General features: G+C 41.1%; 1 protein-coding gene and 1 long non-coding RNA gene across 10 annotated transcripts in view; one reads left to right on the top strand and one right to left on the bottom strand.

Annotated features, from left to right (window-relative positions):
• Positions 1–275: 275 nt before the first annotated feature.
• SPDL1 (spindle apparatus coiled-coil protein 1) lies at positions 276–22,611 on the bottom strand. Of its 8 annotated transcripts, none has more exons than XM_083482156.1 (13): positions 21,919–22,611; positions 18,082–18,193; positions 16,388–16,574; positions 14,787–14,963; positions 14,060–14,254; positions 13,679–13,828; positions 13,128–13,226; positions 11,565–11,675; positions 10,552–10,692; positions 9,131–9,234; positions 8,125–8,312; positions 5,639–5,951; positions 276–884 (listed from the first exon to the last, which is right to left on the bottom strand). In XM_083482156.1, exons 3-13 carry the CDS (start codon positions 16,556–16,558, stop codon positions 731–733), a joined length of 1,803 nt encoding a protein of 600 aa, XP_083338282.1. In that variant the 5' UTR covers positions 16,559–16,574; positions 18,082–18,193; positions 21,919–22,611; the 3' UTR covers positions 276–730. The 8 variants fall into 8 exon arrangements, with proteins under 8 accessions (XP_083338282.1, XP_083338280.1, XP_083338281.1 ...); XM_083482154.1 differs by having other exon boundaries at positions 9,131–9,237; positions 21,919–22,060; XM_083482155.1 differs by lacking the exon at positions 21,919–22,611 and adding an exon at positions 20,656–20,962 and having other exon boundaries at positions 9,131–9,237.
• LOC310696994 overlaps positions 22,256–26,412 on the top strand; it is a 16,624-nt gene continuing 12,467 nt past the window's right edge. Inside the window, exon 1 of one of the 2 annotated variants that reach the window (XR_014520828.1) lies at positions 22,256–22,376. This is a non-coding gene — a long non-coding RNA (uncharacterized lncRNA). The remainder of the gene's footprint in view (positions 22,377–26,412) is intronic. The other variant, XR_014520829.1, reaches the window with a different exon arrangement.

Below are 26,412 nucleotides of genomic sequence, written 5' to 3'. Positions count from 1 at the left end.
TAGTATTAATTAGGAAGACCGAAACTTGTATCATTGTATATAGCTCACTCTGAAAAGTGTATCCACAGTAAGCATGCGGTTCAATCTGAGATATACAATACAGTATTTTAAAAACTGATCTTTGGCTTGAGCTTGGTTTTAGTATGACAGAACCGTTTGACTGACAGAAGAATCAGAAAGATGGGTTGCATTTCACCTTTAAGCTTTCGTTTAAAAAACCCCACACACCTAAAGGTATAGAATTTATTAATAAAGAATCGAGATTACAAATTGAATACAATAACTCAAACAATTTATTTAAGTCAAACATGGTCAATCTTTCATAACATTAGTACATCTGAAAAGATCAGAAATGTAGTTAAGGAGGCAAGAGAACCACTAGTCTACATTTTGCCTCATAAAAATAAACTTGCCAGCCCAGTGTGCAATTAATGTCACATTTTAACAGGAACCTGAAACTATTACACATTTCTGCTTTGTTAACCAACCAGTTGATGTGCTTATTTTACTTCTTCTAGAGCAACAGCTTTTGAGGTATATCACACAGCTCCTGTAGTAGAATCTGAAGAATTTAGTTTCTGTTTTGCATATCTACTCAGCTAAGGCAACACGATAAATGTTGCCTATATGAAGTCTGAGTTTTTAATAAAAGGCACTGAACAAGATAACCAAATGTTCTAGTAGATTGCTGTACACTTAAATACCTCAGCAACAGAAAAGGCTATTCGATTTATTGTTGAGTACACTGAGTTTCAGGATCTTGTTTGGGAGCCATAAACATTATGGGGTATGTTTTCTTGTGGCTTTTCTTCTCATGTTTTCTTGTCTGTTCAGCTGCAACAGTGTAGTTTTCTTCTGTCTTTATTCCAGGGTCAGATGTCAACCTATAGGTAAAGCAACCACTCTCGTTTCACTCTAAATTTTAATAATGAACACTGAAGTCGACAAACTACTACCCAAAACATGCTAAACATGTTAAATACCATAAAATACCATAAAATTAAGCTATTGTTTCCTTGTTCACAGGCACTATTAGCTTCTGAACACTTTTACATCAAGCCATGCCAAAAATGTAAAAAGCAGACATACAAGAAGCCATGGAGACAACACAAGTTTACTAAAAAGAACAAAATTACATTATGTGTTAGGTACAATCAGAAGTTTAGTGTTAATCTCCTCACCAGGTTTACCAGCTGCTGGAGTAAGCATATTAAGCAGTACTGTTTGTACATTTGGTACACAAGCAAGAAATCTTTTTCTAGCTTGACTAGTGCAAAAATTGGGAATTAAACTGTTTCAAGTCAGAATACCACAGGGACTTCAGGCAGCATAAAGGTTAAAATAGCCATTCATCTTTGAGACACAAGAATTGCTTCTAGGTGAATAGACAAGGAAGCTGTCATAAAGTGGAAGTAAAATGGTGGTCTCATTGTAGGCTAAAAAAAACATTCATAATAGACAGAATATAACACTGTAGTGTTTGCACATCGTGGCAAAATAGAAAACATGTACAATAGCCCCAATTTAGATTGCCAACTGTCAACAGCATGCCCCAAACACCACCTGCAAATGGAACATACCAAGAGTCTTAATTCTAGCACTTTGGGGCCTTTGTATCCTTCGCTTGTCTGTGACAGGAGAACGAATGAAGAAAGAAAAATTCAGTGGCTTACTCTCCCCCCCACATCAGAGTGGTAGGATGAAGTGAGGATCTTGAAATCATCCTATCAAAAGTAGTGCTTGGCAATACAAGAGCACTTGTCCTCAGATCCCCTTGACATGTACAGTCAGCATTGTGGGGACCTCATCCATGTGGTGCGATATGCTGCACATTTAGGGTATTGCATACATCTGGGGTCCCCAGGATGGCAGATGTGGGTGCATGGCACCAACAATCTCCCCCCCCCCCCAAAAAAACCTGGCATTTGCCAATGTCCATTGCCCCTACAGATTTTATTTTATTCTTTAATTGAAGACTTAGAGATATTCTTTTAGCCTTGGTGGGTACTGGGCTGGCTGGAAAGTGAAGAGTGGGAATCCCACCACCCTGCCCTCTTTCTTACAATAATTTAAATGTACTGAGCTTTAGTTAAGCCAATCTACTATTTTTTCACTTGGCAAAATTTATCTATTCATGCTACTGAAGGAACTTTGTATTTAGTGGAAATTGTTAATTTTTAAACTGTTGGTTAACTGTCTTCTTGTTCTTTCCAGTTCTCCAGTAGGATCAACTTCCAAATTCTGAACTATTTGTGCCTTTTGTGCAGATGTCCATCTCCACAATGCACAAACAGCCAAAGAAAAAGCAGTGCAGTGTTGAATCCTTAAATTGCCAATTCAAAAGACAGAGCAGAATAAAACAAAGTTGTACCTGCGTACAACTAAATGAAGTTTTTTGGCCCCACATTTTCAAGAGTTCTACCCCAACCTGACATGCAAGACTTCCATCTCTCAGAAACAACTTCCTGCTTTTCAACACTTTCTCTTTAAAGTTAAATCCCTCCTTTGTAATCTCACTAATTATTCTCTCCTCTGACCAAGTATCCCTTCTATTTAATGTGCCAAACCTTCCACACCCAACTACCTTCTTCACATGACTAATATCCATCAGATTCAACATCTTAAACATATCAAAACATCTTAACCCCAACCCTGTGTCTACATGCTTCATCTTTTTAGCTGATCATTTTGAATATAGAACGCCCTTAAAATTATTATTATTAAATTAGTATTTTTATTATTAATTATTATTATTATTATTATTATTATTATTATTATTATTATTATTATACCACTACCCTATACCTGCAGGTCTCAGGATGGTTCACAACTTAGTCCCATGGCTGGCTGTATAAGCAATCCCTCACATACATCTGCCATTAGTAGGTTTTCATTTTGAAAATACTCGCACATGTATTTCCAGGGCTTTCCCTAGGGTTTTTTTGTTTTGTTTTTGGAGGGGGGGAGGTAGTAATCTGAAAAAAATGCCAACACAACATAACACACCACAAAAAATTCAACAAGGATTATTTTTCTAGTACTACCTGCCCAAGTCAATCAGCTATTTGCACATGTAATTTAAGTCACGGAATTCTTCCTTCTGACTGTATTGCAAGTGCAATAATGCCCCATGTAATGGGACCAAATGTACATTAACCTCAGCACTGCAATTCTTTATTCCACCCCAAGCCTGGCTATATGTCTGACATTTTTTGTCTTATCTGGATTTGTTGGTAATCATTTTCCTTACCCCTGGAAAAGAATTCTAAAGTAGTGTATGCAGTCTCCAGGAGAGCATAATAATTCACAAGTGCACAAGATCAAATAACACATACCATGTCAAATACACAAAACAAAAAGCCTCACCAGTGTCCCCCCCCCTACACCACCACTTACGTAGTAAATGTAATCACCTACAGAGCACCAATGCCCTAATATTCTTCTACTAATCCTATTAGACAGTCTCCATTTCTAGCTCCCACCTAACTACCTCACTTTCTACAAACACACACACTTTTATCAAGTCACTAATATCAAACTGTTTCTTTCCCTTTTCCTAAATTACTATGCTGGACAATATAAGCATGAACTAACTTGGTTTTACAGGATTGCTTGCATTAGATTTGTGCAATACTATTCACACTTACTTAGGGACACGGGTGGCGCTGTGGGTTAAACCACAGAGCCTAGGACTTGCCTTTCAGAAGGTTGGCAGTTCGAATCCCCGCGACGGGGTGAGCTCCCATTGCTCAGTCCCTGCTCCTGCCAACCTAGCAGTTCAAAAGCATGTCAAAGTGCAAGTAGATAAATACCGCTCTGGGAGAAAGGTAAATGGCGTTTCCGTGCGCTGCTCTGGTTCACCAGAAGTGGCTTAGTCATGCTGGCCACATAACCCGGAAGCTATACGCCGGCTCCCTCGGCCAATAAAGCGAGATGAGCGCTGCAACCCCAGAGTCGGTCACGACTGGACCTAACGGTCAGGGGTCCCTTTACCTTTATTCACACTTACTTGGGAATAAGTCCCACTGAAGTCAGTATGACTAACGTCTGAGTAGAAATGCATAGATCATACTGTTAGTCAATTTTTTTTAAAAAAACAAACACTGATTACTACAACCACTGATCACAGCTATCCAAGCAAATTTTACCTAGCAATTAAAAAAATCCTGAAACTGTCTATGCCAGGGATGGCAAAGCTATAGCCTGCAGGCCAGTCCTAGACTGTGAAACCATTTTTATTGGCCTGCCACTATCCTCCAAAATCAGGATCCATCTTTTGACCTTTGAAAAATGTCTCTTCTCCTTCTGGCATGTGCCTGAAGTGATGCGCAAGTAAAGTGGGAAGAGAGCTCCTTCCTGGTTTCCCAGGCTCATAGGACCTTCTTACAATGGCACCAAACCAGAAGGAGAAACGCCACTTTTCAAAAATTAAAAAAGATGCTCCGCTCTGGGCTTTCACCCCCATTGGAGCACTGGGGTAGAAAAGTGCACTGGGTGTGGTGTGTGCATGCTGTATGCACACAAGTGTAAGTGTACATTGGCCAGACCTATCGCTGGCTGACATACAACCCTTGTAGGCTTGGCCAATCCTCAATGCAGCTCTCTGGATATAAAAGGTTTCTCACACCTGGTCTAAGCAATCTTGTACAGTGGTACCTTGGTTGTCGAACTTAATCCGTTCCGGGAGTCTGTTCGACTTCCAGAACCGTTCGAAAACCAAGGCGTGGCTTCCAATTGGCTGCAGCAGCTTCCTGCACTCAGTTGGAAGCCGCGGAAGCCATGTCGGGCGTTCAGCTTCCCAAAAAAGTTTGCAAACCGGAACACTTCTGGGTTTGCTGCGTTCAGGAGCTGATTTGTTCAGGAGCCAAGCCGTTCAACAACCAAGGTACCACTGAACTTGAATGTCTGAGACAAGTTACGTACTGTATCTGGACAAGTCATACCTTCACTGCTAATCCTCCCAAGAGCATAAAAACAGAAATATATATCAATTAGAAAATATAACTTGGGTGTGGGGGTGAAGAAACACCAAAGCAAAATATAATCTGTAATTACATTAACACAAAAAAAAAAAAAACTCCTGGGAGTTTAATAGCCATATAATGGCCTTCCATATAAGGAAAAGCTCACCTAGTTACTTAGTTTCCCCACCCATTTCAACACTAAATTTCTATATCCACTTATTAAAAACCTTGGGGCTTTAAATTTAAAATTTATTCTGAAAGCTAACAATGTTTTTTCAGGCATTTTCATCATGAAGTTAATACTGCAAATTTTTGCAAAGATCGTATGCAAATTGAAAAATAAGCTGGAAAGTACAATAGTGTGAATTACACAACTGCCAATGCAGAGGGAAAATATAGTGCAGGCACGAGATTATTGCAGTGATTTTTCAAAGTGAAAGAACATTTTAGTTTTAAATCAGTCCATGATTTAAGAGTCCTTTTGATTCTCTGTAATTTTGATCTTTTTAAACAGTTTTGAAAATTTCAAACTAGGTAGCTGGAACTGAGGGACGACACTGCATGCAACACTGAGAAAGTAAATGAAGAAATGGATAGCAAAGTTCATGCAGCGGAAAAAAAGTGATGCAGGTCTGTGCTGATTGCCTTGCTCATACATATTAGAAGACACTGACCTGGTAGAGAGGGAGGGTCCAATTTCATTCTTATCTTTCATATTTATAGCTGTCCTATCCAGTTCTTCCTCCTTGATTTTAACCTTCTTCCTTTCAGGTTGATCACTTCTCTGTTCAATTGCAGAAAGGGGAACTTTGTTCACTGATACAGCCTGAAGTGTGGTTTTCAGAGCATCCTCACTTAGTTTTGTCTCTTCCTTTTTCTGAGATAGCATACAAGAGGTTTCACACTCAGAAGACCCTCTGCTACTTAAGTTGTATGAAATCACATCCCCTGGAGCCTTCTTGAGATTGAACGAATCTCTCATTAACTCTAGAGTAAAAAAAATGAAACAAAACACACAATTGTTTTGGTCAAATAGGTTTGATTGACCTCCACCCCTTATCTATATTCATTCCTTTTTCATTAAAAGAAAATGCATTTTGGATCACCATGGCAAAATCTTAACTTTTCACAGTTTAACTACATTTTTGTTCTGTTTACTCTGAGCAACTGCAAGAAATATTTCAACATCCAGATCCAGAAAACATTTTTTGTAACTTTTATGCATCTACAATCCTTAAGTCAATGTTCTGCTTGCAAAAGGAAAGCATAATATTGGATCAGAAAGCAGTTGTGTTAAACATTACCCCAAGGAAACTGGCACTGATTCTGGAGTAATGACATAGGCCTTGTTTTCATTGGTTAATTTTGCTGTGACCAAGGATACGAGTGTTCTGAGCAAAAGTGTTGTCTGAATGTTGGAAGATAGCAAAGCAATGTATTCATAGCAGGCCACAGGAAGCCCTCTTGTCTATAGCCGAGAATCAAATTAAGAATTTACCACACAATGTGGTAACATTTTTTATGGTGGCTGCATGCCAACTCAAAGCAAGCAACCAGAAAGGTAAAAGGAATAATATTTACTTTTTAAAATGGTACAAAAGTGGAATTAAAAGTCAAGAGACAGAATAAATTGGAAGATTATTTCAATGTACATTAATATAACATTTTAGTTATTGATAAACTGGTATTATTCCTCCCCATGCTTGTGGATGGATCTAACTTATAGATGAGGCTGCTGGATTATATTATAAAGGTTAATACAGTGGTACCTCAGGTTAAGTATGTAATTCGTTCCGGAGGTTCGTTCTTAACCTGAAACTGTTCTTAACCTGAAGCACCACTTTAGTTAATGGGGCCTCCTGCTGCTGCCGGAGCACGATTTCTGTTCTCATCCTGAAGCAAAGTTCTTAACCTGAAGCACTATTTCTGGGTTAGCGGAGTGTGTAACCTGAAGCGTATGTAACCCGAGGTACCACTGTAATTGAGTCAAAGGGCTAATATTTCTTGCAGCCATACAAGTATTGAACAGATGTAGTGCATTTATTATTTTATTAGTAAAATACATATTTGATAGGTCGTATTCAACTAAGTTTTATTCTGAGTAGATCCTTTGGAAATAATGAACATAAAACTGTTGAATACCACCCAGCATCTCTAAAATACTATATAACACTGGGGCTGACCATGAAGGTTTCCAATGGTTTCCCAAACTTTGAGCTTCCATCTTTTTAAAAAAGTGTCTCATCTTGTTAGAAAGTTATGGAGCAAAATGTGCAGGTAGCATTTAAGCAATTTCTGTGAAACGAGAGTGGTGTGGCTACATTGTATACTTCTGGTGGTGAGGAATGCTTCCTGTTATTAGATAGCAATAGCATTAGTTTGTCTAATGTCCTTAATAAGGATCAGCAGCACATAGCTGACATCTCATTGTAAGCATAAGGTTATTGGGAGTAGTTGTCTCTCTAATTTTGTATTATGCCAGTCCCAGGGACAGCCATTTTCTATTATGCCATGCTCACTCCACAGCTACCATTTTGTGCTCACTAGCCCAAAAAAGTTGACAACTGCTGACCTCATGTAATAACAAAAAACACCCTGTGATGCATCATGTTACACAAAATAAACTCATTTTCTAAAAAATGTCAAACGCTTCAATCTTTGCAATTAATCAAATTGTAAGTTCTTATTGTTTACATACATTAGAACAGAATAAAAGTCAGACATGTAACTAATTGATGCAGGTCCTTGAAAAACTCTTGGGCAAACACATACAACAGACCTCCTCATGAGCAGAGGGCTTTACTGCATTAATAACACTGCTTTATAACCACTAGACAGCTGATTCACAGCAAGGAAAGAGGATCAGGATGAAGAAAAGCCTTTGAACAGAAGGTAACTGAGCATATGTCAAGGCCAAGAAATGCTATGCTATCTAACCTCTCTGTTTTCCTACCAGCATTGATCAGCTTTATTGGATGGAGGCAAAAATACGTAACTGACACTGGTCACATTATGCCATAATTTATCACACCGGGGATGGGGGCAGGGAAGCTACCCAACACATAATAAACTTATTCCAGTATACAAAGTGCAAATTAAATCATATGGCACTCCCTATTCACATACTGTACATACAAAATAAGGGAATAGAAATTGTTACCTTCAGGTTGATACTTTATTCTCAATTCATCCAGCAGCACACGCAAATTTATGCTCTCACTTTGAGAAGCTTCAAGTTGTCTTTCCTTTGCAAAGAGCTTCCGTTCCATTTCTAAGACGCGTTGACTCTCAAACAGAGCCTTCATCCGCTGTAGCGACAATTCACTTTTCAAATTTTCTATCTCTTTTCTGAAAATAAATTATCTGTATGAATACTGAAATACATAGCTGCATTAACATTAAGTTCCTAGTGTTCTTACCATTCCAGCCTTGAACTCACCACCTTTCAGTACCAGGAAAAAAATCCTCCTATCCCATTTATTCCAATAATGTGTGCATGTTATTAAGATAAACTACAGATTGACTAGCAGCAAACGTTTGTAAAATAGATTACTAGTGGGCCAGAATACAATAGAATTAGCAGATCCATTTAGGAGTTACCTATGGTAAGATAAACAAGAACAGGTTCATGCTGCTGCCCTGTTTGATTTGTGTCTTCCTTGCATTGATGTGGGGACATCAATGTGCAACTTAATATGATGGTTGTGACAGAGTTGGAAAGACACTGTGGAACAGGCTGTCAGTGTTACCATGTTTCTACCATTACTCCTATGTTTTTACTACCTGTCTGGAAGAGAGAATGGGGTTCTGACTAGTAAATTTGTCTCAGATTTATGAAACAATACTTAACTTTAACTAAATAGGTTTTGTTTATTTGTATCTATTATGTATCTCATTTATTTCCCATCTTTCCTCAAAGGACCGCAAGGTCTCGTATATAGTTCTCTTCCTCTACAATTTATTCTCATAATAACCCTGTGAGGGAGGTTAGGCCGACAGACTGACTGACCCAAGATCACCCAGTCAGTTTCAGGGCTAAGAAGAGATTTGAACCCTCGTCTCCTAGTTCCACACTCAAACCACTACACCAGACTCAGAATCAGGTTGTCAGTTTCTATAACCAGCTGTGAGGTTTTAATACTACATTTCTAATTCACATGACTTACTCTGAATTGTCAAGTTTCATCTGAAGCAAATCGGTGTAATATCCATCTTCAGATTCTGCATATTCTGAAGTGCTTGAAAGTTTCAGCGCTTTTGAATTTTCAGACTTCTAGGAAGATAATTTTTTTTTAAAAAAATGAGCTCTTTTCCTTTTGCCATTTCAGTCATCTGGGTTTGAATATTAATGGCAAAGAGGAAACTTTTTCACATAGACAACACTGACAGAAGTGTATCTCATTCAAATGTAATAATAAATTATGCTGCATATCAGCAGAGGAAGTTGCTATACCAAATTCTCATCCCAACTTGGTCTACTTCAGGGCCAAGCCAGACTGGCTTTGTATCGCCTGCTGGAAAGCTGAAGCATACCTTTCTGTTCAGTATTTTCTGGAATAACTACTGAAGGTGTTATCTACCAAGGGCTAAACTAAAGTAACAAATGACAACCATTCAGCAATTCCTCAGCATGTCCCAAAATACGTTTTGGGTGTTAAATAATACCACAGGTGTTAAAATTTACAATGGACAGTTTGATCAATCTCTTCTTGCTCATACAAATAAGGTTGCCTTCTGTTCTCCAGTCAGGAATATGTGACACTGAGCATAATCAAGCATAAAACAATACAATTTTACTCCAGGCAACTGTACTTCATTTAAACCAGGACTCAGTCCTTGTACTTTTCCAGAAAGTGTTCAACCCTGGAGCACAAATAAAAGAGGATGCCAGAGAATATTATACACATCTTTAAACTCTAATTAGAACCTATTGAAATATATCTGAAATGAGAAGGGCTCAGAACTTGGACATGGAAGATGTATCTTGCTAGGAATATACACATACAAGTGGGGTCTCTTTTTACCATCTCTTGTGACTGCAGGCTCCCGAGTGTGCATGGTAAATAGTTGTGAGGCTCCAAATAATGCTCCAAGGAGCTGGATCAACACAAAATCCAGATTATTTCAGTTATATTTAGATACAGTGGTACCTCAGGTTACAAACACTTTGGGTTACAGACTCCGCTAACCCGGAAGTAGTACCTTGGGTTAAGAACTTTACCTCAGGATGAGAAGAGAAATCATGTGCCGGCAGCACGGCAGCGGAAGGAGGCCCCATTAGCTAAAGTGGTACCTCAGGTTAAGAATGGACCTCAGGAATGAATTAAGTTCATAACCAGAGGTACTATTGTAATTCTGTAAATGTAGTTTTTTCCATTTACTTCCTGGCATAAATACTTGTCATACAATTAGTAACATTCTGTTTCAATCAGATGCACAATGCACGCTCATTGTCAAGTCAGCGATCCAGATTACCTGGTTCTGTGCTTTCTGTGCAATGTTTTCCAACACAGTTGTATGTGCTTCCTTACCTAATTACTAATACTTTAAAAAAACAAAACCAGAATTTTATTCTCCATGCATATACCATGGGCTTTTCCAGTTGCTTCACTTTCATTAGAAGTTCTTCTATTTCACCATTCTTTTGTTGAAGCATGCTTTGCAAACGTTCCAGCTGATCATGCTCCCCTTGTGAACCTTTCATCCGTAGAAGAGCAGCCATCTGTAGCTACAAGATAAACCAAATATTGGGTTGGCACTTTTACAAATATTCTGTTACAGTACACATTAATGCAACTCAAGTCCCAGAACAGAATGACCAAGATTCAGAACACCAAGACACTAGTTATCTGAACTCAAAGAAGTTTTGAACTTGGTTTTCCCTCTGTACTCCATACCACATGTCAAATTGCTTTTGAAACTGATGGTTGGCTGAAAAGCTCTGTGTAATACATCATTGGTCTCAGCTGCTTAAAGTTATTGAAAATTCATTCGTGCATTTTTACCAGCCACCATCATCTATTCAACAATAGCCATGCTATGAGCTGCTTGCTAGTAGCTGCTAGCTAATTTACCAGAACACAATGTTATCACTTTAAATTTCCTCTACTGCCCCTCCATTCTGTAGGCTTATTTCACCAAAGTTTATCCCAGAGAGGCATATCAAACTAATACGGAGCTGACTATCGCATTTGGAAGAACCCTACAAGCAGGAGTCTTCTAGTGTACAAACACTGTGATTTGTTTATTGTAAATTTAAGTAAAATGACATTTGATGCATTGTTGTCGGCCACTCTGAGCAAATTTGTAGAAAAGCAGTATGCAAACAGCAACTCAAAAGAACCCTTGTTTACAATCTCAAATTACACAACAACTACTAAAGGTCTTTATTGCTCAGATTCTTAAACAGTGCTCATTTCTCCAAGCTGAATTTTTAGAACATTCCTCACATCTTAAATCACTTTTTAAAAAACCCAATTCTATCATTTACGTATATGAAAAATAAATGTCTCTGAGAGTACAGAACTCTAGCACACATACTTTTAATTCTTATCTTATAGTCTTTCAATTTCTAACAAAGGAAATGATGACTTATCATACCTTCAGTCTTTGCTGCTGTTCTCTAGTGAAAGAATACTGATTTTGTAGCAACTGATATTTTACTTTCATACTGATCAATTGACGCTCCATTTCTGCTCTACGGTCCTCTACCTACAACACATTAAGGAAAAAAAACCTGTAAAGTTGGTTCCGGTATCATTTAAAATTTTATACTTTAGAAACTAATAGTAATGAAACCATAGTAATTTGTCTTTCACACTATCTTGTATGTTAGTGTCATTAGATATCTTTGCTTTATTAACCACCATGTCAACAGAAACATCTGTACCATTTGCATGAAGTACTGGCCAGATTACAGTGGTACCTCGGGTTACAGACACTTCAGGTTACATATGCTTCAGGTTACGGACTCCACTAACCCAGAAATATTACCTCGGGTTAAGAACTTTGCTTCAGGATGAGAACAGAAATCGTGCTCTGGCGGCGTGGCAGCAGCAGGAGGCCCCACTAGATAAAGTGGTGCTTCAGGTTAAGAACCGTTTCAGGTTAAGAACGGACCTCCAGAACGAATTAAGTACTTAACGTGAGGTACCACTGTAGTAGCAAAATAATTAGTTGCCATGAAACCTGGCAGAAACATTTCTACAAGCATTTGAAGGAATACTTTATATGTAATATATGTAAAGTCATTAAGTAGTTATATATTACCACCACCACAAAGATTTCATGCACTCAGGCATCAATTAAGTACCAATATTTGTTAGGGCAATAGACACTGACTCAACCTACAATAATAATAATAATAATAATAATAATAATAATAATAATAATAAAGCATCCATCCATGATGTTCTAATTCTTTCTTTCAGATAGTGGTTCCTGCAGATCCAGCTCTGGGAGTTGGACAGGACACAACTCAAAGAGTTATTTCCTTACTAGGTGTTGTGAATTACTGCTGTTGTGCTACCTGTATTTATGGCCCTGGACTGTTCAGACTAACAGGAATCAGCATGCCCAACCTGCAGGCACTTGGCACACCAATTCAACATGCGGAAACACTTCAACAGAACTACTTCAACCAATCCAGAGGAATTTTGCAATGACATGGTCGTCTTGAAGTATTTCTACTATGAAAAGACATTAAGCTCAATAACTGTAAAGTATAGTGAACTAAAATATTTGTTCCAAGTATTATTCTGACTTTAAATTGAACAAATGATTCAAATACATTGGTCAGCTTTTGAAGTGAGCAAATGCAAGACACCTGTATAACCAGAAACATACTTTCTAAAAAACTTTGACACATATACTTTCCTGACTTAAAAAAAAAAAATCTTATTAGGTTTTCAAGAATAAGTAAATATATAATCAGGGAAAGTTATTACTGTATTGAATAAAGTATGCTGATACAGTTGCATTACACTATTATACTTCCCTCACCCTGCAAACTAACATACACAGAACCACTATAAGAAATAAACTAACTCAAATAAAACTAAATATCCCCTCCCTCATACCCCACAGCAAACAGACCCTTTGGTTCCAAGTGTCATAAGAATGGCCCATACATATACTTTCTGTTAACAAAAATAAGATGAGTACCTCAGCGAATAAGGAATTGCCTTTACTGGAAGGATCCAGGGCTTCTTGCCGTGCATGGTCAAGCTGAAGCTGAAGGTCTCTATTTACTTCATGAGCTTTCTAAAATTGAGTCACGGAAAATCGTTAGATCTCTGTTACATTTTCACAACTAAATTTGTGTTGCAGTGTAACACATGCTCTTATTGATTTGTGGAGTTCACTTTCAGGATCACTGTTGTGTTGTTTAATAGTTAATGCAATAAATCTGTCACCACCACTGCAAAGGCACACCCAAAGAGCCTGCTCTTAATTCACATTAAGGAAAATGAAAGAAAAACCGATGCGACTTCCCCATCTTCATGAGTGCAAAGCTACAAGAGGCTTCTCACCACTGCAAACAGCATTTGAATGTTACTGCACCCATACAATGTCAAATATTCAACCTGGTGTCAGGCAATATTTCAGCTAAAACTATCCACATAGCCTTGGTTAGAAAACAAGCTCGCTGTTTCAGCATTAAATGTGTAGTGTTATTTTCACCATCACTATCAGTAGGAAGCATGATACGTCACCTCTAATGCGTTACAGTATGAAACAATATCTTTTTCTCTGTCTTCTCTCTCCTCTTCGAGACGTGCCAGTCGATTAGTCAGATTGCTGTTTCCAAGTTCTAGTTGCTCCTTGCTGTACTGAAGATCATGTAACCTGTCCTCAAGGTCTGCCTATCACAAAATTTAGATACCATATGAGTATTTGCTAATTGTATATTCTGGAATACAATTTTGCCTTTTCAATTATTTGTGCAAGGCAAGGACTGCAACCTGAAGCAGAGATGAATATTAGTACTAGTGCTTTTAATATTAGACCATGATCAAATTTCTGTAGCAGGAAGGGTGATTTTATCTGTGGATTATTATTATTAAATACTTTATTCACACTAATTTGCTGCATACCTTTGCCTGTTCAAGTGCCACCAGCTCAAGTTGAAGATTGAGCACTTCTGAAGACATGGTTTCATGTACACGCTCTGACATCATGCGCAGTTCTTCTGTTTTAGAAGCAAGGACCTCCTTCAGATGGTCCACTTTGTGTTTCGACTGTTTCTCACTAAGAAGCGTTTCTTCTAGTTCAGATTTCAGTTTTTCCATCTTCAAAACAACACCCAGAGAAAACACCTTTTGAGTTCAGAGTCCTTTAAGCATGTCCCTCTACCCATTTGTGAGCTGATTTTTCCAAATAGCTTAAGAAATTCATTATTTATTACATTTATATCCACTCTCTTCCATCATGGAACTGAAGGCAGCATGCATACGGTTCCCAGGAGGTCTCCCATTCCCATCAATATCCTATCAATATATGATAAGGAAGCCATCCCTTCCTCAGTATTTGCCCAACTCAAGCACCTCTGAACTACATAGGATTTTAAGATTATGATATATGCTGTCATTAGAAAAACATTGTTCAGAATCCCAAACAAAAATACCATAATTCTATCATACACTATGTAATCATACACTTATAAGTGGCTAATTACCACGTTTAATAAGTGGCTCTTTATCACTCATCTATTCAAAACAGCTTTGTCAGCAACTGAATTATGTTTATAACACTTTCAAGATAGGCATTAATAATTGCTTTAAGGTATCACCTGCTGCACATAATACGTATTCTATCACCAACCTTATTCTTAAGTTCATTTGTTTCTTGTCCATGCATTCTTACTAGTTGTTCACGTAGTGTATCTAATTGTATATTTTGGTGTTGCTTAAGTGTTTCACATTCAAGGTTCATACTTTCTAGCATTCTGTTCTTTAGTTCTACTTCTCTCTGGAGAGTATATTTTTCTTGTTCAAAATTCTGAAAAATAAATTTCACATTTACAATGCAGGATAGAAAACTGTTTTTAAAAGGACCTTCCATTAAGTATGTGGTCAAAAGTATAGGCCTTAGCAAGGATGGAAAGGTCCCTGTACACACTTGGGTTTCCCAAGCCTTCTTTTCTATTTCACCCACCAAAAGAGATCACCTGAGGTCCAAGAGTATGCACAAAGCACCACAAACACAGTGCACCCAGATGCAGGCAGATGAGGTACAGTTTTCATCATGTGGCAGGGATTGCTTTTTTAAAAAAATCAGGCTTATTTTATGTGAGACAAGGTATTAAGTTATGAAGAGTTTCATAGGCCCCTGTGATGGCCTATGAGATATGCAAACGTGGAAGACTGGTCTTCCTTCTTGTCCACCCACCCATGCAAACACAGCTACCCCAACCAAACATCAGGAACTAGGCTTATGGGAAGCTTGTGGTCCTTTCTCCCAACAGCAGATAACGAAAGAGGGACTTTGTTGCTGTACACATCTTATGCTGCCTACCTCTTCACAAGCATGCCTCACCACAGGCAGTATGTGCTGCCTTTAGCTTTAGCAGGCAGAAAATTGTCAGAGCATGTCTCATAGCTACTGTGTCATTAACAGATTTGCTTAATCCTATACATGACATTGAGGTAGTGAGTAAAATCCAGGTGAGCAGGAGAGATATTTCCATTACTTGGCTTCCATCTTCCCCCCCCCCCCACCCCAGCAGCACATTTCCCATGCATGTTTACACAGAAGCGAGTCCTATTTACTTCCTCCCAAAGTGCATCGACCTGTAGCCAAACTCTTTTAAGAGCAAGAATATTTTGTAGCAGTTGATAATTTGTACAGTATCTGATTTCATAAACTTCCATGTTTTGTTTAGTACACATAGTGCGTGTCCTGTGAATCCTCTTAAAACAGATTTAGGCAGAGCCAAATGACCTTGTGAACTACCCTGCACATATCACTGGGGGTCCCAAGCAGCTCTCAATAGTACCAGATTGCTAATGCTTCTCATCCAGTACCATATTTTGTCCACTTCATGCTAAATAGCAGGTTAGGGTACAGCTTGTTTTTCTTAAAAAAAAAAAACAACCTGCTTTGGCAAACCTGGAAGTTTTTGCAATAGGCATTCTGTACACATTGATCCAGAAATAGGTCTGAGAAGTCTGGGTTTAATGAGGCTTCCACTCTAGCAACATGTTGGCTGCTCTTTCAATTATCTTATAGGTACAGTAGCACAATGAGAGGATTGGATTTTATGATTCGCTATCAAGCTCTGACACAGTTTGCTAGATACTCTTCTTACATGTTAAATATTTTAAATTTAATGGCTAACAGCTTTGGCATTCATGCTCCCATCAGTAGGTAGAGTGGAATCAATCCAGGGAGAGCAACTTTCTGTTGATTGTTTAAAAGCTCACCTCCGTTATGGTGACTATTTCATTCTGCAATTTATCTAGCTGATTCTGTAACAAGCTCTCGCTCTCCACCAGATCTAAACCATATTGTGCTGCCTTTCTTCTTTCCTCCTCGGCTTCTTTGAGCTGACGTCGGAGACGTGAAATTGTTTCTTGATCGGGCTCCATTTTCATTAAAACTCACACTGTACTGTATGTAAATGAAGGAAACAATTAACAATATTAAGCCTATTTTGTTAATTCAGCTTTTACTGATAAGAGCTCTGATAAACTTGTAGTTTTAAACAAGAAGGCCATGTCATGGAGGCTACACGTGCCTAGCTCTTAAAAGAAGAGACAACAGGCTTCATCAGTTATACATGCTCAGCATTAAAGGGAAACAGTCTCTAGATTTAGGGACACATGCACAGGAGTTTTTAATCCAGAGCCAGAAGTCTTTTAATGATTGGGGGCAGCAGAGAAACAGCCATGTGTTTGGCACTCATAGCTTGACACCAGATCAGATACTGACTAGCCCTTTAACAAAGTGAGAAAATGGGAAGGACATTAATCTACTGTAGTTAAAACATCAATGGACCTTTAATCTCAAAGAGCAGGGGAAAGGCAGTAGAATGACACGATGAGCACAAATACACGATTACCAGGTAGGTGGGCAACTGCCCCTAAGTATTTTTTCAGCAAAACTGCACCTAACTGCATATAAAACAAGACAATGGGGAAAATCTTTGTCCAAGCTAGAAGCACAATACTGTAAAAGGTAAAGGTACCCCTAACCATTAGGTCCAGTCGCAGACGACTCTGGGGTTGTGTGCTCATCTCACTCTATAGGCCGAGGGAGCCGGTGTTTGTCCGCAGACAGATTCTGGGTCATGTGGCCAGCATGACTAAGCCGCTTCTGGCGAACCAGAGCAGCGCATGGAAACGCCGTTTACCTTCCCGCCGGAGTGGTACCTATTTATCTACTTGCACTTTGACGTGCTTTCAAACTGCTGGGTGGGCAGGAGCAGGTACCGAGCAACGGGAGCTCACCCCGTCACAGGGATTAGAACCGCCAACCTTCCAATCGGCAAGCCCTAGGCTCTGTGTTTTAGACCACAGTGCCACCCACGTCTCTGCACCTAACTGCATATAAAGCAAGAAAATATAATGGGGAAAATCTTTGTCCAAGCTAGAAGCACAATGCTGTAGCACTAACTAATTTGCACATTTTAACGCTTTTCATGTGGCACTGTTTGTAACTTTAAAACGGAAGGTTCCTCTCAGGGATGAGTACAACAGAAACTGCAAAGCTAAGTTTCCAGACTCAGGGCCAAACTAGCTGTTACTTTTACTGCATTGTTAGCAACAACAGCTGTCCGTTGCCCCCTCTGCTCACATCTTCCCCATCCCTAGTATTTAGTTTTTAAACTCAACCAGATATAGCTGCTAACCACAAGAGTATCTTTAATAATGGGGCACAGAAAGAATAAAAACAAAAGCTCTTTTTCCAAAATATACTGTCTAAGTAATGTGGTGGTTGGGGGTGGTTCCTGGGCAGACTGGCCTGATCAGGGGCAGAGGGGGTAGGCACTGTGCACAGCCCTGATACACGGCTCTCATTACTAACATATGGTGATGCACACGTAAAGTGCGTCCAGCCTGCAATTTCAGTTTCCATGAATTGTAAAAGATGTTTTCTAATGTTACCTGTTACTTACACAGTCACAGTGAAAATAAATGTCTTTATCCGCTTCAACTTGATTAGGCTAGGTAGCTTCCGTCTGCACTGTAATCTCCATGATAATCTCCATTTTGGGCTTTCAGCAACTCCTGTGCATTTTCAAAGTAGAAACTGAGTGATAATCATGAAGTGTCACTAAAGAAGAAATATAGTATCAATACAAAACCAAGAGCTTTGTGATGGATTTTTAAAACTCAATTAACAGCTGGAATTGCATTTTTTGTTGTTGTTTGGAGGGGGGAGAACTGCAGCAGGAACACAAAATCCCACTTTTAGACATCCACTATACATTAACAACAAACTTAAGAATACAGCCCTGAGAACAAAACAAAAAGAAATGTTTTCAATGTTATTCTATCTTGTAGATAAAAAGACTAGTAACTTACCTTTAAGTGTATTCCATCTTAAGATATTGTAAACTAAAATTCAGTGACTTTTAATTAGCAAATAATCTACTTCTTTCTGCTCCAAAAAATCTTCAGCTTTTTCTATCACACTCACTGTTGCCTCCCAGAATAGGTAAAAATCACATGGTGAGATAATTGAAATGCAAATCCTTTTCAATCTACTTGGAGCAGCTGTTCACTATTTCCATGGCTGCCAAAGCCTACAAGCCTGTCAAAGAACAGTGGCTCTCTGTAACCAAGGCCAACATAGTTCTTGTCTCTCTTTGCATTCCAATACAAGCCAAGCCACAATAATAATTAAGCAAGGGTGCCCCCCCCCATCATTGTTTACTAAGCTTTAATGAACTTTGGAGCTCAGCATATTAGATTCTTGGAAAGTTTACACCCAATTCCATTATGTAAAATTAGCATTAAAAAAATTCTATGCTAACTATGTATAGTATACAATCGGGGCATTTCAACTGGTATCTTACTGTACACACTCTTCTACAGCTGATGACTTGGCAACAAAGCACTCCTGCTATTTTACACTTCGAAGAGGAAACAGGAATAGAGAAAGGCATACGAGATAGATGCTTTTGATTGTTTGTACATAGATGCCTACTCAAAATAAAAGGGTAAAATTAATAGCGATCAAGTTTCATTGGGCTATAGGTTATGACTTCCCTTATTAAGGGAGTGATAAACCGCTCTGGGTAGAAGACTATAAATACTCAACAAATAACATTTACAGAGCAATCCTAACCATGTTTACAGAGAAGTAAGCCCCGTTATGCTCAATTTGCTTTACCCACTGTTTAGGATTGAGGACTTAGTATAATACAGTCTATCACAATAAAACATTCAAAACTCACCTGAACCTGTGGCTACTATCACAACAAGAATGGAAAGGAACTTGGGAAATCTAGGCTGTGACTCATCTTCATTGTACCACTTCAGACTAATGATTTCAGGGCCAGAAGGGAGACACAGCACAACTGTGCAGGGTTTTTTTCTTTATCTCAGATATGTTTCAAGGGGAAGTCTTATATAAAGAGCTCTCTCTACAACTATGCATGGTTTATTATTTTAATAACAAAGCAGAGATACAATCTATCCAGTTGCGCCTTAATTTTCTCAATGTAATTTGGCCAAAAAAGGTGAGCATTAGATCTGAGTAAATACGGTATTACAGCGGATCACTTGCTACTGGGTTGATCCCTTTCTTTCCAACCCAGAACCTCTTATCTACAATTTATATGGAAGAGAAGAGGATGCCACCCTACAATTATATGTAGTTTTTATGGTTCCTCATATAAAACTAGGTGGCAAAATATAATCTAAGTTGCAATTACTCTACAAGTAATAATTAGGACCACATATAAAAACATGGGATAGCTGCCCAGAAAAGCCAATGATGCAACAATTTGGACTGAATTCTGACTTGAGCCATATGCATTATATCCATCCTATTTCCTTGAAGATAGCACAAAGGGCTACCTTAGAATCTGCTAGCAAGCACAAATTCAAGAGCTAAGACATAACACTTAGTAGTTCACAAATTCTGGGCAGCTTTCCTAGTCAGCCAAGTATTGGTGGTTGCCAGAAGCCTGCCCCTCATCCAAAGCCTTATTCCTATTCATGTGCTAAACCTCTGAAATACATGTTCTCAAGTATCATTCCCTGTTCTATTGTTTGAGGTGGGGGTTACAGCATTAAAAACCAAATTAAAAATAATGTAATTGCATTACATATAGCCACAGCCCTCTTTTTCAGCTAGGAGGTTGAGAGGAGGCTGGGAGTCATTCTCAGTTATGACGGATCAGTGTTTGGATGTCCAATGTAATTTGTAGGGATGGCTCCTTCCCATCTCCAGCTAGAGCTAACCATGCTTGCTGAAAGAGGTTGTCTCCTCAATTGCACATTTCAGAAGCTTTCCTTTTCTGACCACTTCCATCAGGAGACCAAGGAGAGCAAATATTCCTTACCAATGCCTGCAAGCATTTAGGAGCTACTACACAGGCTCTCCAACCCACCCTTTGTGACAAAAGGCTGGAGGAGAGGGAATGGGAAGAGGAAAGCTAGCCTGACAGCTAAGCAATGGAGCCAAAGGCCTTCATCAGGCTATTTGGGCTTCAGGATTTCAACAAGCTATTTGTACATACCTTCAGCACAGTAAAAATAAGAGCAGAGCGAGACAGCAAAAAAAGTCTGCCATGATGAAGCGCAGCCTCATCATTTCCCAACTTCATTGAAAGGCAAGTGGCTCAAGGCCGCATGGACTTTACTAGCCCAATACTGGAAAGAAGAAGGTGCCCCATCTAAAGAAGATTGGCAAGTTAAACTAATGGAATATGCTGAAATGGCAAAACTGACTATGAAATTAAGAGGAAGAGAAGATAATGAATTTAAGGAAGAATGGAAAATGTTTATTGTATACAGTGGTACCTCGGGTTACATATGCTTCAGGTTACATATGCTTCAGGTTACATACGCTTCAGGTTACAGACTCCGCTAACCCAGAAATAGTGCTTCAGGTTAAGAACTTTGCTTCAGAATGAGAACAGAAATCGTGCTCCAGCGGTGCAGTGGCAGCGGGAGGCCCCATTAGCTAAAGTAGTGCTTCAGGTTAAGAACAGTTTCAGGTTAAGAACGGACCTCTGGAACGAATTAAGTACTTAACCCGAGGTACCACTGTATATACAGAGGCAATGTACACAGGTCAATACATTAGCAGGGTCTTAAGTTTATTTGTAATGTTATTATGAATCGATAATACATTATTTAAATATGTTATAAACTTAACAATGGACATGCATTATCTTGATAAATTATTGAACTAAGGAAGGGATTAGAGGGAAGTCAATTTGTTTTGTTATTATTTTTTGTTATTTTGGGGGAATTAATAAAATATTATTAAAAAGAAAGGCAAGTGGCTCAGGCGCCACTCAAGAAAGCAAGTTGAGGAAAATCGAGTGGAGGAAAGGATAAGCGAGCAGAGATGTGGAAAAAGACAAGAGGGAAGAGCATCCCTGTGTTTCATTTGCTTTGAAGCAGCCTACGGGAGGAGAAGTGAAGGAAGCCTCTTAGCACTAAATTCAGCAGGTGGATCTCCCCCTCCCCAGAACAGAGATACAATTGGGTCGGGGTGATTCACCTCAACTCGCGCCACTGAAAACTCAAGAGCAGGACCATTTTAAAAAGCAGTTGGCGACCATCGCAAAAGGGTTTCCTAGAGAAAGGCAGAGAGAGGAGGAGGAGCGGGGGTGGTGGGAGAATCCTTCCTCTGATCATCCTTCCACACAGCAGCCCCTCTCTATAACCCCCACACCCGCCAAGCATTTCCCTCAGCAAACAGAGAAACAGGAAAGCCAAACGGAAAGAAAGAGAAAATAAACTCCTCTCGCCCCCTCTCAATTGCCGCTCACCTGCGTCTCCTTGCAAACGTCCCCAGTTCCGGCTGCTGGGGAAGCAACAGAAAGTTCCGCCAGGTCTCCAGTTTAAATTTCGGGGGCCCCCCCCGTCCCCGCGCGAGACGGCCCAAATCTCACGATACTTTATTGCTTTCCCTTTTGTGGGTTGGTCGGACAGGGGGGCGGGGCAGCCCTGCTCCAGATGCGCGCGCAGGTCCGGAAACCTCTCTGCGTTAAGCATCTAGCGAGAGCACGTATGAGGCGCGCGGGCTCCGCAATAGCAAAAGCGACGCGACGAAGGAGCTTCCCTCCCTCTACTCCCCAGCTAAGAGCAGGGAAGTGTCCCGTTGAGCAGGCTCGCCCGTGGCAGCTGCCGGCCCGTAGTTGCAAATGGCTTCCCTATACATTACCTAAAAGACATCTCTCCGTAAAAAAGCAGGCAAGCGCAGGAGATCAATAGGCAGGGCGCAAAAGTAGGTGAAATGTCGGGAATGGAATGGGATAGGGTTACAAATGCTAACTTTACGAGCCGTGTATTAAGGAGCCGTTCTCTCCGGCGTCCTTTTCTTGTGGCAGGTTGAATGCTTTTGCCGTGATAAATAGGCACCGGCGGCAGCTCCGCATCAGACGGAGCGCTCCGTACGGAAGAACAGGAGTTTCCAGAGCCCTGCAAACAGCTAGCTGGCTGGGCGGAGTCGCCATTTTCAAAGTTCTTCATTTTACGACACCCTTTTCCCTGCCTTTCTTACTTCCCGTCATCCCTTTTTCCTTCGTAAATACTGGCGGGAGTAAGCAGCTGGCGATACAGCGCTGCTGCTTTCTTCTATAGGCTGACGACTCCTGCCCTGTCTTGTTTTGTTTTGTTACTAAGTACGTCGCAAGTGTTAGAATCATAAAGGCTCATCAGATCGGATCTCCGTTTCCACTATTTTTATTCTTTCAAGAAGCTCAGTCCCCAACACTTCTTTCTTCACAGAAGACTTCTGTCCGTTTACTTTCTAGCATTCAGCATGCTTCACATCTATGAAGCAAGTAGACCTGAAGTGAAGAAACTCATGCCAAGAAAACAAAATACACTTGCTAACGTACAAAATAATGATACAGTGGTACCTCTGGGTGCGAACGGGATCCGTTCCGGAGCCCCGTTAGCATCCTGAAGGGAACGCAGCCCATGTGTGTGCGGATCGCAATTCGCTGCTTCTGCGCATGTGCGTGATGTCATTTTGAGCACATGCACAAGCGGTGAAACCTGGAAGTAACACGCTCTGTTACTTCCAGGTCACCACGGAGCGCAACCCGAAAATACCTAACCTGAAGCTACTTCAACCCAAGGTGTGACTGTACATTAAACACTTGCCATCAATTACATTTTATGTTTGCTCCTAAAGTAGAGATACCTTTTGCAAGCTTCAGCTACTTCACCACCAGCTGTGCCTGTTCCCCAGGAACCAGCTGTAATACATTATTTTGCAACTGCAGAAAGGACTACTGCAGCACAGTCCTCATGGGACTGCCTTAGAAGACTATTCAGATATTTCAGTTGGTGCAGATCCTAAGAGCCAATGCAGATTTTTTAGTATGGGTGTTACGTGTTGTCTCTAACACTTCCGTCTACTTCCAACAGAACAATGCCCCACATTACCTGTCACTGGAGCCCTATTCCATGTGGTTGACAACTGTATGGGAGAGTAGGCACATGATAAATGATATAATAATAATAATTTTTTATTTATACCCCGCCCTCCCCAGCCAAGGCCGGGCTCAGAGCGGCTTACAAGCAATAATAAAAACAAGATGAATGATTACAACTTAAAAACAAAAATAAAATACAACATTAAAATATTGGAACATTAAAATATTAAAATGTAACCTCATCGCAGGAGGAGAAGGAAAAGAAAAAAGAAAGAGAGGGAGGGAGGGAATCAAACTGGCTCCAAGCCAAAGGCCAGGCGGAACAACTCTGTCTTACAGGTCCTGCGGAAAGAAATCAGATCCTGCAGGGCCCTGGTCTCATGAGGCAGAGTGTTCCACCAGGCCGGAGCCAGAGATGAATAGGCCCTGGCTCTGGTTGAAGCCAATCTAACTTCCTTAGGGCCTGGGACCATTAGGGTGTTGTTATTTATGGACCTTGAGGCTCTCCATGGGGCATACCAGGTGAGGCGGTCCCGTAGGTACGAGGGTCCTAGGCCGTGAAGGGCTTTAAAGGTCAAAAGCAGCACCTTAAATCTGACCCTGTACTCCACCGGGAGCCAGTGCAGCTTGAAAACCACTGGGTGAATATGCTTCCATGGCAGAGACCCCGTGAGGAGCCTCGCTGCAGCATTCTGTACCCGCTGGAGTTTCTGGGACAGCTTCAAGGGCAGCCCCGCGTAGAGCAAATTACAGTAGTCAAGCCTGGAGATGACTGTCGCATGGATCACTGTGGCCAGGTCGGGGCGGGAAAGGTAAGGGACCAACTGCTTGATGCGGTGAAGGTGGAAAAATGTCGCCTTGGCTGTTGCTGTAACTTGCGCCTCCATGGAAAGGGAGGCGTCAAGGATCACACCCAAACTCTTAACGGAAGGCAATGGCACTAATTGGGCCCCTGCAAGAGAAGGGAGTTGGTCCCTCATCCCCATGCCATCCCGACCTAGCCATAGGACCTCTGTCTTCGAAGGATTTAGTTTCAATCAGCTCCCACGAAACCTTCCAGCCACAGCTTCCAAGCATCTGGTCAGTGTGTTCGGGGCCGAGTCGGTGTGGCCATCCATCAGCAGATAGAGCTGAGTGTCATCAGCATATTGGTGACAGCCCAGCCCAAAGCTCCGGATAATGTGGGCAAGGGAGTGCATAAAGATGTTAAAAAGCATCGGGGAGAGAATTGCGCCCTGTGGCACTCCTCCACACACCAAGGAGTGGCGCGACGACATTTCCCTCCCTAGTGCCACCCTCTGTCCCCGACCAGAGATAAAAGGGCACAACCAGTTACGGGCTATGCCCTGTATCCCCACATCTGCGAGGCGGTGGTCCAGAAGATCATGATCGACCATGTCAAAGGCTGCTGACAAATCTTAAAGGATCAGCAGTCCTGACCCGCCTCGATCCAGTTGTCTACGGAGATCATCTGTTAGGGCAACCAGAGCCATCTCTGTCCCAAAACCAGGACGGAAACCGGACTGAAATGGATCTAATGCCGATGTTTCCTCCAGAAACCTACCAAGCTGTTCAGCAACCGCTCTCTCAATTACCCTACCCAGGTATGGAAGATTTGAAACTGGGCGGTAATTGGATAGGTCTAAGGGATCTAATGAAGTTTTCTTTAAGAGTGGACACACCACTGCTTCCTTCAGTTCCCCTGGGAATGTCCCCGTGTCAAGGGACAAATTTATAATTTCAACCAGGGGGGTCCGCGCAACATCTGGACACTCCCTAATCAGCCAAGACGGGCACGGATCAAGGAGGCAGGTGGTGGGCCTACCAACTTGGAGGAATCTATCCACATCAGTAGGGAGTATCCGATCGAAATGGTCCAACACTGGACCTGAAGTCAGTCGAGGGGCCTCCAGTTCAGTCACTGTATCTAAATTGGCAGGGAGGTCACGGCGGAACAACAGGACTTTCTCCGCAAAAAAGCTTGCGAATGCCTCACAGCTGTGGGTCGAATTTGTGCTTAAATTTGGTTGTCCTCTTAAGGACGTTATTGACCTAATTATTCTAAAAAGTTGTGCCGGGCGAGAGCTAGCGGATGCAATGGAAGCTGCAAAGTAAGATTTCTTAGCAGCTTTCATAGCCATCTCATAGGCTTTCATAAGCATCCTATAAGATGTTCTTGAGGCTCCGTCACGAGTCCGTTGCCATACTCGCTCTAGCCCTCTGAGATCCCGCTTCATTTTCCGGAGCTCCTCAGTAAACCAAGGGGCCCAGTTTCGATGGGGTCGCAGACGGCGCTTAGGCGCGATCTCATCGATTGCTGCCAAGAGCCGGTTATTCCAGTCCTCAACAAGGTCATCTAATGAGTCGCCAGGAGGAGCAAGGTTCCGCAAGGCTTGTCGGAATCTATCAGGATCCATCAGTTTTCGCGGACGAGCCCAAATAGGTTCACCACCCGAGCCGGGGAGGAGCGGGAAGTCAATCTTGGCTTTCAGAGCGTAGTGATCAGACCATGGCACTTCCACAGCGGGGAGCATGATCACATTTATTCCAGCCCCAAAGATCAGATCCAGCGTGTGGCCTGCTTGATGAGTGGGGCCCAAAACAAACTGGGAGAGCCCTAGTGTTGCCATGGAAGTCACTAGGTCCAGAGCCTGTGAGGAGGGAGCGGCATCGGCATGGACGTTGAAGTCTCCCAAAACCAGTAGGTTTGGGAACTCCAAGGCCCAGCCCGCCACCACCTCCAGCAGGTCTGACAGGGTGGCTGCCGGTGTGCTTGGTGGTTGGTACACCAGCCAGACAGCCAAGCTGGTATGAGGTAGGCAAAACCCCAGATGAGCCTAATCTGTCTGAAGGTAAATTCCATAGTGACTGAAGACT

Source organism: Podarcis liolepis, assembly GCF_965112155.1.
Source record: "Podarcis liolepis genome assembly, chromosome: 2".
NCBI classification, from domain to species: Eukaryota; Metazoa; Chordata; class Lepidosauria; order Squamata; family Lacertidae; genus Podarcis; species Podarcis liolepis.
This window is presented reverse-complemented; position numbering and strand designations above follow the sequence as displayed.

Bases quoted from the DNA above. Each gene is read 5' to 3' on its own strand.
- SPDL1 (XM_083482149.1), bottom strand. From the start codon at position 16,558: ATGAAAATGGAGCCCGATCAAGAAACAATTTCACGTCTCCGACGTCAG. The intron at 13,227-13,678 runs GTGACGTATCAT...ACTCAATTTTAG, and splicing joins CATACTGTAACGCATTAGAG to AAAGCTCATGAAGTAAATAG. The intron at 11,676-13,127 runs GTACTCATCTTA...AATGTGTTGTAG, and splicing joins GCAATTCCTTATTCGCTGAG to GTAGAGGACCGTAGAGCAGA.